This window comes from Polypterus senegalus, chromosome 13, assembly GCF_016835505.1.
Source record: "Polypterus senegalus isolate Bchr_013 chromosome 13, ASM1683550v1, whole genome shotgun sequence".
Lineage (NCBI taxonomy): Eukaryota > Metazoa > Chordata > Cladistia > Polypteriformes > Polypteridae > Polypterus > Polypterus senegalus.
In genome coordinates, this window is record NC_053166.1 from 32,948,772 (window position 1) to 32,966,189 (window position 17,418).

The 17,418-nt window shown below is 35.2% G+C and overlaps 1 protein-coding gene across 1 annotated transcript in view; it reads right to left on the reverse strand.

Moving 5' to 3' along the window:
• wwc1 (WW and C2 domain containing 1) overlaps positions 1-17,418 on the reverse strand; it is a 63,754-nt gene that overhangs the window by 18,468 nt on the left and 27,868 nt on the right. Inside the window, exons 8-16 of the mRNA XM_039774742.1 lie at positions 17,177-17,250; positions 15,172-15,414; positions 10,691-10,780; positions 9,131-9,723; positions 4,278-4,395; positions 3,709-3,873; positions 3,414-3,606; positions 2,633-2,773; positions 2,349-2,443 (exon numbers count right to left, since the gene is read on the reverse strand). Of these exons, the coding sequence (XP_039630676.1) occupies positions 2,349-2,443; positions 2,633-2,773; positions 3,414-3,606; positions 3,709-3,873; positions 4,278-4,395; positions 9,131-9,723; positions 10,691-10,780; positions 15,172-15,414; positions 17,177-17,250 (1,712 nt within the window). The remainder of the gene's footprint in view (positions 1-2,348; positions 2,444-2,632; positions 2,774-3,413; positions 3,607-3,708; positions 3,874-4,277; positions 4,396-9,130; positions 9,724-10,690; positions 10,781-15,171; positions 15,415-17,176; positions 17,251-17,418) is intronic.

Sequence of the window (17,418 nt, forward strand, 5' to 3'; positions counted from 1 at the left end):
TAAAGAAAAGTTTGTAATCATTTGAACACTATTTTTCCAATTTTAATTTGAAGGAAAATAAAAAGAAACTACTTTACAATGAATTAGCTAGAAGCATTGGAAAATATGAAAGAATATGAAATGCTTAATCCACAACCTTGAAGAGAAAGTTTGAAAGGGCAATGATGTGTATCATCACATAAAATCTTACCCTGTTGAAAACTGAATTATGTAAAGCTGTGGTATATAAAACTTAATTATAGTGTGTCTATCTTTAGATCCACAAAAATTAACATATTTTACAACAGCCAGCAATTTCTTTTAGCATATACCTAATGAAGAAGCTCTGTTTGTTACCTTATTCCAAATCCAGTGAATAAATGGTATAAAACATTATGGAAGAGAATCCTTTAACATGGCTAAGGGACTAATATTTTTTTTGTTATTAATCATTTATGAAAGCATTATTTAGAAGTAGTAGCGTCACATGTGCAGAGTACAGTGAAATTTGCAGACATGTGTAAGACAGAAAGAAGAAATATTTAAAACAGATAAAACAAGTGTAGAGAGTTAAGTGTGAGTCAATAAAGGTGGTCTAATTGTAGAGAGTATTATGAACTACAGTATTGTAAGTAAATTATTATTATTTTAAATGGGTGACATGCTAGTAGGCAACCCATGGGAAAGTTATGTTTTTGTTACGACATTTAAATAAACTGTGTTCTAACATCGGTTTCAATTACACTAGTCAACAATATACTCTATAAAATAAAACAGATTTTTGTATTTTAATATATTCTTCATTATTATGGCACGCAAGAATAGCAACGGCTAGAATGTTTTTGTCACAGTCACTTTTATAGTTGGATATCTCTGTGGCACATGTTGCAGATTGTTAACCTCAAAAATAAAAATAGCCTTGATGCTGATGATTGAATACTTTATTTTACAGACCCAATAATGTCACTTTTACATGCAATTAATGTTTTGGGTAACTTAAATTGTTCAGGCATAAAATCAATCTCAGTTACAGTAAACGTCCTGCAAACATCACTAAACAAACTTAAATGTGAATTCTAGTTCACGGATTTAGGGGTTACAATCACACTGAGATCTATTGAAGCACAAGATTAATAACCTAACAGAATATACATGCCATCACGATTGCTTCTCATTCTGATATGATAATTTCCTTTTAATTAAATTATTAAAAAAGGGTTGCACGTACACTCACAAACCCACTTCATGTTTTCTTTTAAACTTAGGTTCACAGAATATCATTAAAATGAATATTTTACCCATTTTAAAAATCTTTTTTCAGTGCATTTCCATTTATTCTAATCTCTCTCCAAATTCTGAAAGACCTAAAGAAAATTTTCAACTTCACAACTTTAGTTCCATGCATATACTCCGAGACGATTATTAAAGGAATTAAACAGCAAAAAACCAAAAAACTGTGCCTGCTTTGCTAGCTAAGAAAAAGAAATTGTATATTAGTTTTTTACATGTTCTGCTCTCTGCACCAACAATCACTAAATGACAGGAATGACAGAGAAATTTGTTGGTTCACTACTCACGCAGAAGATGGCACTAGTGCAGGAATGCTTGAAAGCGGAGATGTTATTGTCAATTCCACCTTTATATGTTGGAACTGAGAACTTCAAAACCTTACATATATAATTTTATTCAAGCAGCTTTGCCTCATTTCAGGTTGATGTTACTCACTGCGTCTTCACACTATTCTCAAGTATTCTTAGCAATGTAGATTTTTTCATTGAGCCTCCCCCTCAATTGTTTTAGACCAGGACCATCTAAGTTATAAGTAGCTCACAATTTTCCTTGTTTAGAAGACACATTTTCCTTAAATTTTCTGCTCTGTATTATTTACTACAACACCACCAATTCTATGCATTCATTATACAGCCTTTCATACATTTTTCAATTTTTTTTAAATGACTTCATTTTTAAAAATGAAATCTTTTCTAAATTCTTTAATCTAAAAATGAGATAAACATATACTGTACACTTACTGACACAAACTATGGTAATTATTACATGAACATTTATACTTTATGCGATTCATTTTAATTATGTTTAACCCAAAATGTTTATACCCTTTTTATAACTACTACCTTTTTCTGTCAGGTTAGATGTATTACTTTATTCAATATTGTGTGGCAGGGCTTTAAATGCAAAGATACAACATTAAGTGATTGGCTGGACTTACAAATCTTCTCAGAGCAAACAAAGACTGTAAAACCTTCAGTAATATAGCTGGTAAAGACACAGAAAACACACTGTATTGTAAACTATTCAAATAGTATAATAATGTATTTAAACAAAGTCATTAAGACTGTGCCACCACTAACCAATATTCTTCTGGAGGTAAGATGCTTTCCTTGTTTTCAAGCACATTCTCTTCAGCTTCCAGCTCTATTTCTGTATTTTGCAATTTCACAGATGGCTGAAAAAGAAAACAAAATAAAAAATAAACTATTATATACTTAATAATAGTAACTGTGGGCTTTTGGGAAAAAACAGATCTAAAATATGTCAATTAAAACTTTATTATTAATTTACATTAAGTCAATTGGTTTAAATAGGCAAAATATAAAAAAATGAAAAGATACTAAACTAAAAAATATCACCCTACCATTTCACGCTTTGTGGAATCATCTTGTATTTTGTGCATTCTGCTAAGTTCCTTCATGTATTTGTAGTTAAGTAGATTGTACCAAGAGGTGTACCTTTCACCACTGCAGCTCACTTCAGCAAGACTAATCTGAGCCCCTGCCTTAGAGAAAAAAAATAAAATAAAAAACAAAGTAGATTAAATTTGTAACCTAATCCTCTGCCTACTTATTAGCACAAATACAGGTGCAGGCCAATTCATTTTCAGTCATTTGTGAAAATAAGAACCATCTTAAGTTTCTTTGTAGGGCTGTTGACATAAAACATACATACAAAGTGCTTTAACATTTTTATAATTACAGGTTTCAGTAATACCACACTCAAAATTTCAATGAACGACAAATATTTATTATATTTAGTACCTGCTCAACAAGAATTAGGATTGAGCCAAATGAAAAATTATTAGTCTTTGAACAATACTGTATATATTACACAGGCTACTTCACAAGAATTCCACATTTATTGAGCAACTATTAGACTAAATATGTTCGTAAGAAACTCACCAGACATTGCAGGAGCTAATCAGTAACATTTTAAAATAAGGTCATGAAGCACAGAGAATTTATTAATTTAGGTATGTTTACAAGTCTTAAATTTTCCGCCGTTTGGCTTGCTCTCTCTCTCAGGAGTGGGGATCGATCTGTTCTTAACTCAATTCTTCTTTTTGTAAAAACTTGATTGCTTTGTATGGATTGTAATAAAATTAATAAATAAATAAATAAATATGTTCGTAAGAAACTCACCAGACATTGCTCTTGAAGGGATTTAGTCATACAACAAACATCAGCTCTCATAGTTTTCTGGCATAAAGCAACATGTGATATAGCCACCCAGAACACTTCGTTGAATCGGATATATTCTTGGGGAAATTCTGCCTTTGTTCGAAAAAGACAACTTGTTGTTTCAGAGCATGGGAGCACAGCAATACGAACATACCTAAAATTTGGATACATAAACAAGATCATAAACTTTTTTTTTTTTTTACTGGTACTCAATTATTACATGTTGAGCTCTTAAATATCAATGTTAATTACTTACACTTTTTCATTTGGTGGCACAACAAATGATGCCGCATTGCTAAGCTGAACTACATATAAGGCAAATCTTTTTTCTTTAACATCATACTTCATTCCCAGTTGAATCTGCGGAGTATCAAGCGATCCACGTTCCTCATTAACAACTGTATCTGCTACTTTAAAGGGACTGTAAAGATACAAACATATGAAACAATATTTTTAAAAAAATAACATAAGAAAATGAGTTTTTAATAATAATTTTTAATAAGATACCCAAATTTGACTGTGAAAATATTTTTAACAGCAGGTTTTTTTTTTTTGTTTTTTTTTCTTTTTGCTGCTTCCTAGATAGTTGCCTATATCTGAAATTTTGCCTAGATTATAAAGCCTACCATAAAGTGTTCATTCCTTTAAAGTTTAATGTAAAATGTAATAAAAAAAAATCACTTAATACTGAATTTATTGCCTTTGTAAAATATAAGACAATTTTTACATGCTTTTAATGAAAACAAATAATGTTTTCTTTTTTCAGCTTTAAACAGCACTGTTTTTCTTTATTTATACACTAGATACAGATAAACACATAATTACCGATCCACAGAAGGTTCATAGACACCGCTGTCCCCAGCAACAGACTCATCAGATATAGCAGAAAACACACCCACTTTGTGAGGTAAAGCTCCTGTGGTTTTTATCTGTAAACTGCCATCTGAAAACAAATGAGTAAAAATGTAAAACAGATTAATATATATAGGATATATATATATATATATATATACTGTAAATACAGAAGTGTAGCCATATAGAAATGTATGTGCACATTGATATATTTTTTAGATACAAACAAGTAAACCCACTTGTGTATTTTTTCCCCTTATAGAGCGCACATAATACTTCTCAAGTTCAGTAAAGAAGAAAATATGCAGGTCTCAGTGCAATCATGGCTAAATACTGAACTAGTTGAGGAGGTGTTGCCATTAGCTCTTAAGATTAAAATGTCATTTCTTAGAGCTACTTGCTGTTTAATCCTCATCGTACTAACATAAATGTGAGAATAAATAACATTAAATAAAACAAATACAAATACATGTGGTGTACCCTCATATGTCATGAAGTGAATGGCTGAGTGACCCTTGCTGTACTGGCTAACTGCCTTAGTTTAAAAAAAAGTAAACTGGATAGAACAGATTTTAGTAGGTACCAGCCCATTAATAGATGCAAGGTGAAAACGTTTCAGCTTTAACAAATACACCAACAGTTAAATTTAACAGTAGGTCAGCTATTCAAATGTTATTTAACACTGAACATTAGCACTGCCTTTGTAAGTAAATACTTACTTTTACACACCTTATTATAATGTGCATAATCATGAAATTGGTATTAAGTATTACATTACTTCTGCCAAGCATAAAGTCTAAAGGTAAATAAATGTGAAGTAAATTCCTCTCAGTGTAGACTGCGCAATAACTAACTGTATGAGGTTTAGCAGTAGTAAAAAACTTAAGGGTGAGGCCCAACTATAAATGACGCAGAAGAATGCAAGAGGTCTCATCACTGCATTCTACATCAAATGGAAAAAAATAATTGGATTTTATGTACTGACTGACTGGCACAGGGGCATACCAATAAATAAAATATCAGAGCAGCTCAAAATACAAACTTATTAAATATAAAGGCTCTAAATGTGCCCTAATATTTTCTCTATATTTCCACAGTTATTTCTTAAATTTCAATTTACATTTAAATTAATAATGTATTTAGTGTGTAAGGAGAGACTGTGAGAAACAATGTTGTTTAATGCTTGAAAATAAAATGTGTTATTAATTTTCTCAATAACTGTATTGCTGTAGTAGACTGTCATTTACACCAAGGCACACAACGGCACTTGTAGCTGTTTGCTGTCTAAAACCATCACAAAATCAAATATAACAAAAGATAATGTGCAGCAACATCAGGCAAATTATCACATACTTCAGTTTATTCTTTATTTCCCTAATCAAAATTTGAAATGCAAACAATATACTGATTATTTTTTAATAATATAAAATGTCTAATAGAAGACAACTTCAGTTTCATTTATACCCATCACAAATTCTCTTGTTGTATATATATCATCTAAATATTACTGTGGAAATAAATGAACTAATCGGTAATTTTGATTTTCTACTGTGCTTTCTTAATGATTTTTTATACACATATCACAACAAAATAACAAATGCAGAAATACAGCTATAAGCAGCAATCAAAGGGAAACACATAGTAGGGCAATAGTCAAACCTGGACATTTATTTTCCAAGTCTATAGTTTATATATTAAAAACTACAATTTTCCAAATTTTTTGTTTTCCATTTTTTCCAAAATATATCACAAACTACTTTAGTGTTTACCAATATTTAAAAGAAGAGATTATAATAGTAATAGTAATTAGGAATAAAACACAGAAGAATTTTTAAATGGGGGGGTCACTATATCTTAGTAACATTCTAGATAGATAGATAGATACTTTATTAATCCCAAGGGGAAATTCACATAATCCAGCAGCAGTATACGGATATATCTATCAATTTAAATAAAAAAAGAAACCTACTCAATGGAACTCTTTTACTTAGGGCAAAATATTAATATAATGCAATTCAATTTCAACTTACTTCAGCTCTGCAAAAATACAAAATTTAACAGAGTGAGCAAACAATGAAAAATATTAAAAACAAAGCACTGGGCACAGGCTATACTTCATGTTAAGTGACAAATGGAAAACAAACTGCCCAGTGTAGCTAAAAATGGAATAGCATATTTTCTACAGTGGGCTTCATGCAAGACCTTAGCAGCAGAGAAGTTGCTAGGGGTAGCGTTGCACTTTTTTAGGGGGAGGGAAAGGCTAAGGAAGAAGGAAAAAAAAAAAAGAGAGAGATGGCTGCCTTTGTTGTTATTCACATCTTTATAACACATTTAGGTTACAGAGGCTTAGGAACTCTAGTTATACTTGTTGGCTTCAGTGAACCAATATTTGAATACCTTATCACAAGCCAAAATGTCTATTACATATGGAACTGTTATTCCTTAACTTTCTACTGTCAGGGATGCCAGGGGCGATGACCCGGCCGGGACGCCTTGAGGGACCAGAAGTGGGCGTGCACCCATCTGGGATCACATGGGGGCTTCCACCCTGGTTGCTTTGGGGGCCACGGGTTGAGGGCTTGGAAGCCCAACCCTGTAGGGGCCCGTGGTCACCACCAGGGGGCACCCCGATGCCTTTAGAGCCCTGGATCTCAGCACTTCCGGCCACACCAGGAAGTGCTGGGGGGGAAGAAAAGAAGGGACACCCGGAGAGCTTCCGGGGAGTACAGCCGGCACTTCTGCCACACAGAGGCGTGTCCAAGGAGGAGTGACGGGACACACCTGGAGTCCATCCGGGGTGGAATAAAAGGGGCCGTCTCCCTTCATTCGAGGCTGGAGTCGGGTGGAAGCAGGACAAAGCAAGAGAGAGAGAGAGTGGAGGCGGCCCGAAGAGGAAGGTATTGTGTGGCCAGGACTGTGAGGGGGTTCGTGTGTGCACATGAAGTTATTGTAAATAGTGTTGTAAATAAACGTGTGGTGGTGTTTAACAACATGTCTGCCTGTCTGTGTCCGGGCCGCGTCCACACTACCCATTTGAGTCTTCATCTGAAGCAATTTTATTCTTTGTTTTGTTTTGCTTTAAATTCTTTACATTTTCCTCTAAGGAGGGTCAGTAATTTGAGCTGTCAATTTTTGGCTTTAAATTTCAAGTTTTATATGTCAAGGTTTATATTTCAGCCTCAACTGTGCTGATGGCTTTTGCATATTCTCCTCATTTGAGGTTTCTCCAGGTAATGCTGTTACTTACAACCAAAATACGCATAATAAGTTAATGGCTGACACAATACTTGCCCAGTGTGGCTGAGTATGGGTGTACATATGCAAGTAGTCCTCAGCAGACAAACTTTAATAATCCTGTACTTCACTTAAGTTAAATTGGAACATGAATAACAAATGATTCCATGGTTGAGTTATTTTTCATGTTTTTAAACCACATAAGCTTTGAAAAGTATTTGTTTTCTTTTAATGTTATTGATTTTGTTAAAATCAAATAACATTTAATGCAAATAGCTCAAGCTTTAAAAAAAAATTAAAAAAAAAATCAACCCCCACCCCTTAGAAAGGGAGCCAGGCCAGCAATGTACAACTTTACTTATTTTAACTAGCATAAATAGATAAATTAATAAATGCATAAAGATAAATGGAGTAAAAGACGGGAGAGAACCTGCTGCCTCAATTTAAATGCTTATTCTAAAATGTTATTGATTAGATCTTGCCAGGTTTTGAAAAGTTTTGTACAGATCATCTAAGTGCAAATTTGATTTTTTTCCAGTTACAAACAGTATAAAACATCAGTTACCCACTGACTTTGAATAGGAGAGTCAGGGTTCTTCTAATTGAGCAAGATAAGTCTACATGCCAATATTGTAGTAAAGGTAATTACAATTTGTTTGTCCTTCTTCACTTTAAGCTCATCTGGAAGAGCACCAAACACAGCTGTTAATGGATTAGGTGGGATATCTCCAAGTCAGGGGTGGGCAAAGTCATTCCTGGAGGGCCGCAGTGGCTGTGGGTTTTTGTTCCAACCCAATTGCTTAATAAGAAGCACTTATTGCTCAAGTAACACTTCTGCCTCATTTTCGTTGTCTTGCTCGTTAAGAATTTGAACCCTTATTGCTTATTTTAGTTTTAAACAACCGTATTCTCATTTATTAATTGCTCCTTATTAGCAACAAGATGCAAATGACAAAAGAAACCAGCAGTTCTCCGTTTAGCTAGTTTCCATTTACACCTGTGTGGATTTATCTTGCATTGTTTGGTTTAATTAAATACTTGGAAGGAATGTGAAGGGAAAAAATTGAAGATCTGAGATTTACTCATCAATTCAAATCATTTGGATGCTATGCTTCCAAAGGAAAATGACTTGAAATAACAGAGGTAAACCACTTAAAAAGCCATGAAATTAAATTATTGGCAACAATTGTTTTCTAATTAAGCAATTGGGTTGGAATAAAAACCTGCAACCACTGCGGCGCTCCAGGAACGACTCCTGCTCTAAGCGATTTAATCCCGGATGTTTTCCAGGGATTAGAAACTAAATAAGTTTGAGAGGCTGGAAAAAGGTGGAAAGATCATAAAAGGAAACATCACAATAGTAATTTTTGCTGTGCACCTCACAGCCTGGAATTACATAAAATGCTTTGTTAATATATGAACAGAAATTTCATTTTAGATTATATTTTGCACTTCAGGCCCATGTACATTATCATATCACCTGCAGCAGGTCATTGTTTTATCGCTGCCGATAAATGAAAGAGTCTAACAAACTAACTTATTACAAACAGAAACAGACATATCAAGATCTGTAGTAACTAAAAACCACATACCTTTAGTAGAGTCTGGACCGGTGCTTCCCAAGTCTTGTTTGACATCAGTTTCCTGAGTTATACAGTGAATGTGAGAGAGAGGCACCGTGCTGTCAAAAAGCTGTTTATTTTCCATACAAGTGTTAACATGGAGATCTGCAAGTCGTCCTGACAACTCAAGGTCCATGCCAATGTTATCATGATTCAAGAAGGCATCTCCAGCCAAAAAATGAGAGTCTGACACAAGTGGAGAGCAAGGAGGCGATAAGGAAGATATGGAAGATCGAGGTGAAAGTGAAGTCACAGAACCAGGTGTCTCAGCTATTTTCAGTGTCTGAATTGGAGTACCCAAGTTCATTTTAGTGTTTATGATTTCATTTTCGTGAATTGTAGTTATAGAACTAGACGGTCGAAAACTTGTGGCTACCTCCTGAAGCATGTAGTCTAGTTTATACTGGTAGTCAGGATCACTCGACTCTGGCTGATCAAAGAAGACATCAGTAAAGCTTAGTGAAGAAGAGGAGCCTTGGCTAGAGTTGGCAAGTGACCCCATGCTGGATGCCAATGAACTCTTACTGCTGCCTGAGGAACATGAAAGTGTACTGGCAGAAAGGCTGTAAAAGAAATTGCACTATTAACAAACTTAACAAAAGCTTGCTTTCTTAAAATGTTAAAGAGTTAAACCAGATCATGTTGTCAAGTTTATAAAAATGGTCAATTGTTATCACTATTATAAATAGACGAAAGTAAACTATTTCCAGGTTCTTCAGCTATTTGACAGAATAGCTAGTTAGCATATTGGCCATGTTTTAACACACAGTTGACTTGAGGAGTGCAGTTCCACTACTAGTGCTTAAAGGGTGTGTACCCTGTGAAGGACATGCACTACACGGGGGGCAAGTTACTGCCTTGCATCCAGGTTAGAATACTGTTAATATATTTAAACACATTTCATTTAGAGGCAAAATAAAAACAAACCACGTAAGAATAAAACTGGTACAAATTAAAGAGATGAAATAATCTAACATTTGTGGTTAAATTTTGCCCTTGTGAACTACAGCAACTATGGGCTTTTGTTGATGCCAATATGTCAATCAAACATTTTTTGACTATCATTAAACACCTGATATACATCTACCCTTGTTAAGTTATCCATGGCTTTAGAAGAATCTGATACTGTGAATTTTTATCTTTCTCCAAAACATCTGCATAGACTGGATTTTTTTTCTGTACAACTACAATGGTGACAAATCACTTTCAGAGAGTGAAGAACAATATGAACGACTGGTACTAATTCAAATATCACAACAATGCATGCTTATCAAAAATGTGCTTCTTCATACTGCAGGAAACTTTTAAAAAGGAATGGTCTAACATAACATGGAGACTAAAAAAGGAAAAACAATTATAACCCTAACAATTATATTAGGAGGTGAAAAGTGTGGTAATATTTTTTTAGAAACCCAAATGATTACACTAAACAAATTTAGTATCTAGAATATAAGTTGGCTCCCACAAATCCATTAAATCTCTCAGTTTAACATTTACCCATCCCTTAAACCCTTTCAGTAAACTAGTAACCTTTTTAGTTGGGCATGAATCAATGAAGCTACACGAGCAGTCTCTTCAAGTTCCCGGACCAATTTACTTCTTCTGCTATGTAGCTTTAACCTAAACAAAGACAAAAAAATCTTGCTCAATGGATAAAATGCATACCTTGTCAATCATATAAAGCCTTCTGCTCTTTCAAACGTACACATTTGGACAAAAATACAGAGGAATATAATGTGAAAGTCAGCATTTGGTCACAATCCCAGAAGTCTAAAAATATGTGTAAAATGCATACAGTACATTCAGCTTTATATATATCTCCCAACACACAATTTATTTTAATATACATTTATTTTTGCAAAATTTGTGCTGTACATTTAATTTTACAGGAGTACATTTTCATTTTTGTCCATCAATCCACACAATAACCCATAATGGCAAAGTGGAAACATGCTTTCAGAAAGTCCACAAATGTATTAAAAATTACAAACTGAAATCTCTCGATTGTAAGTATTTAGACCCTTTGTATATATATCTATATACAGTATCTATATCTATCTATCTATCTCTCTATATATATATATATATATATATATATATATATATATATATATATATATATATATATATACACATACACACATATATACACAATACATCCAGAAAGTATTCACAGCGCTTCACTTTTTCCACATTTTGTTATGTTACAGCCTTATTCCAAAATGGATTAAATTAATTTTTTCCTTAGAATTCTACACACAACACCCCATAATGACAACGTCAAAAAAGTTGACTTAGATTTTTGCTAATTTATTAAAAATTAAAAACTGAGAAAGCACATGTGCATAAGTATTCACAGTCTTTGCCATGAAACTCCAAATTGAGCTCAGGTGATTCCCGTTTCCCCTGATCATCCTTGAGATGTTTCTGCAGCTTAATTGGAGTCCACCTGTGGTAAATTCAGTTGATTGGACATGATTTGGAAAGGCACACACCTGTCTATATAAGTTCCCACAGTTGACAGTTCATGTCAGAGCACAAACTAAGCATGAAGTCAAAGGAATTGTCTGTAGACCTCCGAGACAGGATTGTCTCGAGGCACAAATCTGGGGAAGGTTACAGAAAAATTTCTGCTGCTTTGAAGGTCCCAATGAACACAGTGGCCTCCATCATCCATAAGCGGAAGAAGTTCGAAAGCACCAGGACTCTTCCTAGAGCTGGCCGGCCATCTAAACTGAGCGATCAGGGGAGAAGGGCCTTAGTCAGGGAGGTGACCAAGAACCCGATGGTCACTTAGTCAGAGCTCCAGAAGTCCTCTGTGGAGAGAGGAGAACCTTCCAGAAGGACAACCATCTCTGCAGCAATCCACCAATCAGGCCTGTATGGTAGAGTGGCCAGACGGAATCCACTCCTTAGCAGCCCGCCTGGAGTTTGACAAAAGGCACTTGAAGGCCTCTCAGACAATGACAAAACAAAATTCTCTGGTCTGATGGAGACAAAGATTGAACTCTTTGGTGTGAATGCCAGGCGTCACGTTTGGAGGAAACCAGGCACCGCTCATCACCAGGCCAATACCATCCCTACAGTGAAGCATGGAGGTGGCAGCATCATGCTGTGAGGATGTCAGTGGCAGGAACTGGGAGACTAGTCAGGATAAAGGGAAAGATGACTGCAGCAATGTACAGAGACATCCTGGATGAAAACCTGCTCCAGAGCGCTCTTGACCTCAGACTGGGGAAACGGTTCATCTTTCAGCAGGACAACGACCCTAAGCACACAGCCAAGATATCCAAGGAGTGGCTTCAGGACAACTCTGTGAATGTCTTTGAGTGGCCCAGCCAGAGCCCAGGCTTGAATCCGATTGAACATCTCTGGAGAGATCTTAAAATGGTTGTGCACTGACGCTTCCCATCCAACCTGATGGAGCTGGAGAGGTGCTACAAAGAGGAATGGGGAAAACTGGCCAAGGATAGGTGTGTCAAGCTTGTGGCAACATATTCAAAAAGACTTGAGGCTGTAATTGCTGCCAAAGGTGCATTGACAAAGTATTGAGCAAAGGCTGTGAATACTTATATACATGTCATTTCTCAGTTTTTTTTTATTTTTTAATAGATTTGCAAAAACCTCAAGTAAACTTTTTTCACGTTGTCATTATGGGGTGTTGTGTGTAGAATTCTGAGGAAAAAATGAATTTAATCCATTTTGGAATAAGGCTGTAACATAACAAAATGTGGAAAAAGTGATGCGCTGTGAATACTTTCCGGATGCATTGTATATCTATCTATCTATCTATCTATCTATCTATCTATCTATCTATCTATCTATCTATCTATCTATCTATCTATCTATCTATCTATCTATCTATCTATCTATCTATATATATATATATATATATATATATATATATATATATGGTACATAATACTCTGCACACAAATAGTGGAAAATGTTTATGCAATCTTTAGTCTCTTTCATACTTAAAATAACCATTTTAACAATGGCTAAAATATAGCAATATATATTGTGCTTGCTAGGCAATATATTTTCTTGCAAACGACAAAAATGTGTAAATCCATGTTCTTTTTTAATAAAAAATTTGATTTATACTGATATTTTTGGTAAGCCCTTACATACAGGTAGCATTTAATTGTTACACTGAAATGCAATGTATACAAAATCTTTACAACCTTGCTTGTAAAAAACAAATTCACAGAAAAAATGCTGACATACTGTTTGTAAACCTTGTACAAGAATGAGAGGAAACTCTCCAAAGAATTACCAGGTTCCCAGTAGATGGCAGCATTCCACATTTTCCATTGAGCTTTGCATTTCTTATTTTCCATCTCTCTATGTGAATCCTATAATTATGAACCCACTGGAGAAAGCACAGTTAATGCAATGATCCTGCACCTTGATGTAATGTGAATACACAGTACACCCACAATAGAAACAGACAGTGTGGCACACACCACCAAAATGAAGCTTGGAAGGTGTGTGTTTCTTATGGCATGTTTCTCAAACTCCTAGTCAGCTCGTATCACTGAATATAGAATGTAAAGGACAGAACTGAACTGGCTATTGCAGAAGTTGATACTCATATGTTAAAGTGTTGCTAGTGCATCACATCTGTGACAAATGGTGACAATACTTTGTTTTGCAGATAATGCAAGTCCTTATTAAAGTTTCAAGGTGTTATAAATGTATGTATAAAGATGCTGTAAAGGATCATTTTCAATGAAAATCTCAAATATGTATTTGTAAAAACTATGTTCTATAAAAAAGTTCAACCGCACAACAAAGGTTATTAATAAAGGAAATGATAGCTTATTAACTACATCATTTTTTTTTAGACTTTGCAGAATTCATCCTTTTAAGCACTGAAATTTCAGCCCAACTGTGATCAACACTACAGTACAATCCCTCTTAACGGGCCTAGCATTAACCGGCCTGTTAAAATAAAATATATATTTTTTTTAAATCCTGAGTTCTCCTTTATATTATATGTATGCACTTCCTTCTTTTCGGGCTCCTACGCTCCGAATGATTTCCGTTTACATATTCCTTGATGAATTTTCCATGGAGCCGCCTTCTTTCTACCTGGCAGCTCCCCTGCTTCTCCCATCGGGCTTCGCAGCTGCCTTCCACACTGGTCCGGTAGCCCTCCAATTCCTGGCTACGTCGGGCTCCATCCAGACCGAGGCTTGGGTCCTTTCCCCAGCGGCCAGGGTGCTCACGCTGGAGCTAAACCAGCCCAAAGCTTCCATGACTGCCGCTGCCTTTCAACTGCCAGTCATCTTCAATACCGGTCACTCCAGCTCTGTGATCACTCAGCTGAAGCGAATACTTTCTTCAGCCCATATCGAGTGTCGGCCAAACACTCATCTGCAGGATTTCACCTCCCAGCTGCCTGCCTTTGCTCCATCGAATAAGCTCTCTCTCGCTCGCTTTCCTGCACCGGCTTTCCTCTATCTGCTTCCTTCTCCATTAACCTCCCGTTTTTTCCTGTTCTCCCCCTAGCTGCCTTGCGCTTCTCTTTATCACGGGGATGTGGATCAGATGTGGCAATTAGTAGTTCCCGGGAACAATTACAGATGCGGAAGACTCCTCAGCTGTGCACTTAAGCTAGGATCACCCGCATCACGAATTCCCCGGGAACCAATCGGCCACACATGCTCGCTAAGGCACGAGTGTGGCAATTTATTTAAAAAGTGGCCTTTTTGACTTGAGCTGTGGACCCATTACACAACACTGTCCAGTCGTTGTACAAGAAAAAACCTGTGTGCGAAATCGTGGATGAAGCCTTCTGGATATGTTTTTTTCAGGAACGTCGAAGAGGTACAGTACATACCTTAGAAATATTTTTCTACATGAAAATAGGTATGCGTCGGATTAACCGATCAAAAAGGCAACCGCCCATGGGTCCAGTCCCAAAGTGGCCGGTTAAGAGGGATTGTACTATACTTGCAGACAGTAACAAAAAAACATTTCCATGATTATATTTAACTTAATACCTTTCTGCCAGTGCTTTACTTTGATTATCCCGGGCTGCCTGAAGGTCCTTCTCCAAACGCTTTCTCTCCAGGTCTAGTCTTTCAACATCACATGCAGCTTTCTTGCGAGGTCTCATATACTGCAGTTCTTTTAAAAGCTCTTCCTTCTCATTTATTAGGATTAAGCGATCCCTTTCTGGATCAAGTAAGCCAGGCCAAGCCTCACTATCCACTTTTGCTATTTGAACTTCAATATTTTCTATCCTGAAAAAAAATGTGACAACATGCTAAAGTAACACATATTATGAGAGAAAATTTGGTAGATAGATTCAATTCAATCGCAGCTAATGAAATATTAACTTTGAAATGTGAATAAATCATACAAGTGGAAAAAAATGAGCAATTCTTTCACAAATTTGAAATAAGAATTGATCTAAACATGGTTTTCCAAGACTCAAAAGCACAAACAATTACTTTAACAATAAATTTGCAAGCCACTGACTTTTTTCACAACAAAAGCAATACCATCCAGAAGAGCATGCTTTGTAGGGTTGTCAAACTGAATATAAACCACATTTATTCAAAAAAGGTCTTACTCAAAAGGTAGACTACTGATACTCTGTTGTAAAAGAATTTAAATATCTCTGAGCTTATTTTTTGACTAATTGGAGAGATCTAATGCTTTGAGTTTAACAATATATTATAAACTAAGACAGCAGTGGGAAATAAGGGGAAAGTGTGCGTTAGAAAGAAGAAAGGAACTTTTTCCATAAAGACTAATGGAAATGGAAATTACCAACTTTGTAGTTGAAGTAGCATCCATGGCTACTATATATAAAGATTTTTTGGATTATTTCGCCCACTTAGCTAACCAAATGAGCTAGATCCACTGAATGGTCTTCTCTTGTTTGTCAAATGTTTTATGTTCAACTTTAAAAATTAAACGTAAACTGTAAATTGTGGTAGAGAGGATACTTTTCAGCAACAAGAACCATTTTAGTCTTGTCAGGACTGGGGTGCACAACACAGACAGATCCTGAAGGAAAATCTGCTGCCCTCTTCCAAAGCTTAAACAGGACAATGACTTAAAGTGCACTGCTGAAGTAACAGTGGGGTAGTTTAAAATAAAGAAACCTGATTTTCTTTGAGTCGCCCAGGCCAAGTGCTGACCTTAACCCTATGAAACATTTGAGGCGAAACCTAAAAACCAATGCGTACCAATGCTCCTGGCACAGCTTCAGCATTTCTAAATGTAACAGGCATCACATTTGGCAACATTAGCCAAGGCTTACCGAAAAAAATATATGCAATAGTAGTTTTGATTGGGGTTCACCTAAGTACTAAACCAGGAAGAGAAAATGAGGGGGTACTTACAGATTGCTGACATTTTGGTTTTGAAAATTACATTTTTAATAGTTTATAGTTTTTTATCTGGGAGTTGGAGCTAATTCTAGCATCAAATGGCACTATGTAGTAGCCAATATTGGATGTGGTACCAGCAAATATTTAATAAAATTATACTCAAATAAAAAATATTCTACAGAGAAAATACAAATAAGAATAAATAGTTAAAAAGACATATGAGGCAAAAAATGTTTATATAATCTTTCAATGCATAGGACTGGTATTTGTCTTTTTTATGCAATTAAATACTAAAACTATTTTTGCTTTAGTAGCAACTAAATTATTTTCTGTGTTTCCATACTTTCCATTTTCTCTACCAAATTTTAGTTATTCCATAACTGAGATGTTTAGTAAATCTGGTGTGTAGCTCCACGACAAGCAGAGGGGTTTGTTTAGGGGGGTCGGCGGGGGTTAATCAAGTGGGAACTCTCTCCCCCTCTGCCATTTTAGTTATTTTTTCCTGAAATCATTTATTGACTTGACAAAAACATTAGGTACATCATCAAAATTAGAAACTGATAACTTGTTATACACTGATACTTGAAAACCCATATACATTTGCCTTTAAATAAAAATATAAGCAAATAAAGATAATACAGCACTACATTTTATTTATTTTTACCTTTTCTTTGCTTCTTCATACTTCAGGCTTAACCTGACTTTCTCAGCTAATTTGTTGTTATTGCTTGTTGAAAACTGTAGGTAAAAAATAAAGCTTAGAGGTATAAAAATTATACATTTAAAACAATTTCAATCAATGAGCTGCAATGTTTATTAACATTTAAAAAAAGCTACTTTTAGAAGTTAAAACAAAAATCTAAATATATTTTACTGAAGCTACAATAGCTTGCTTGCTCTTCAAAC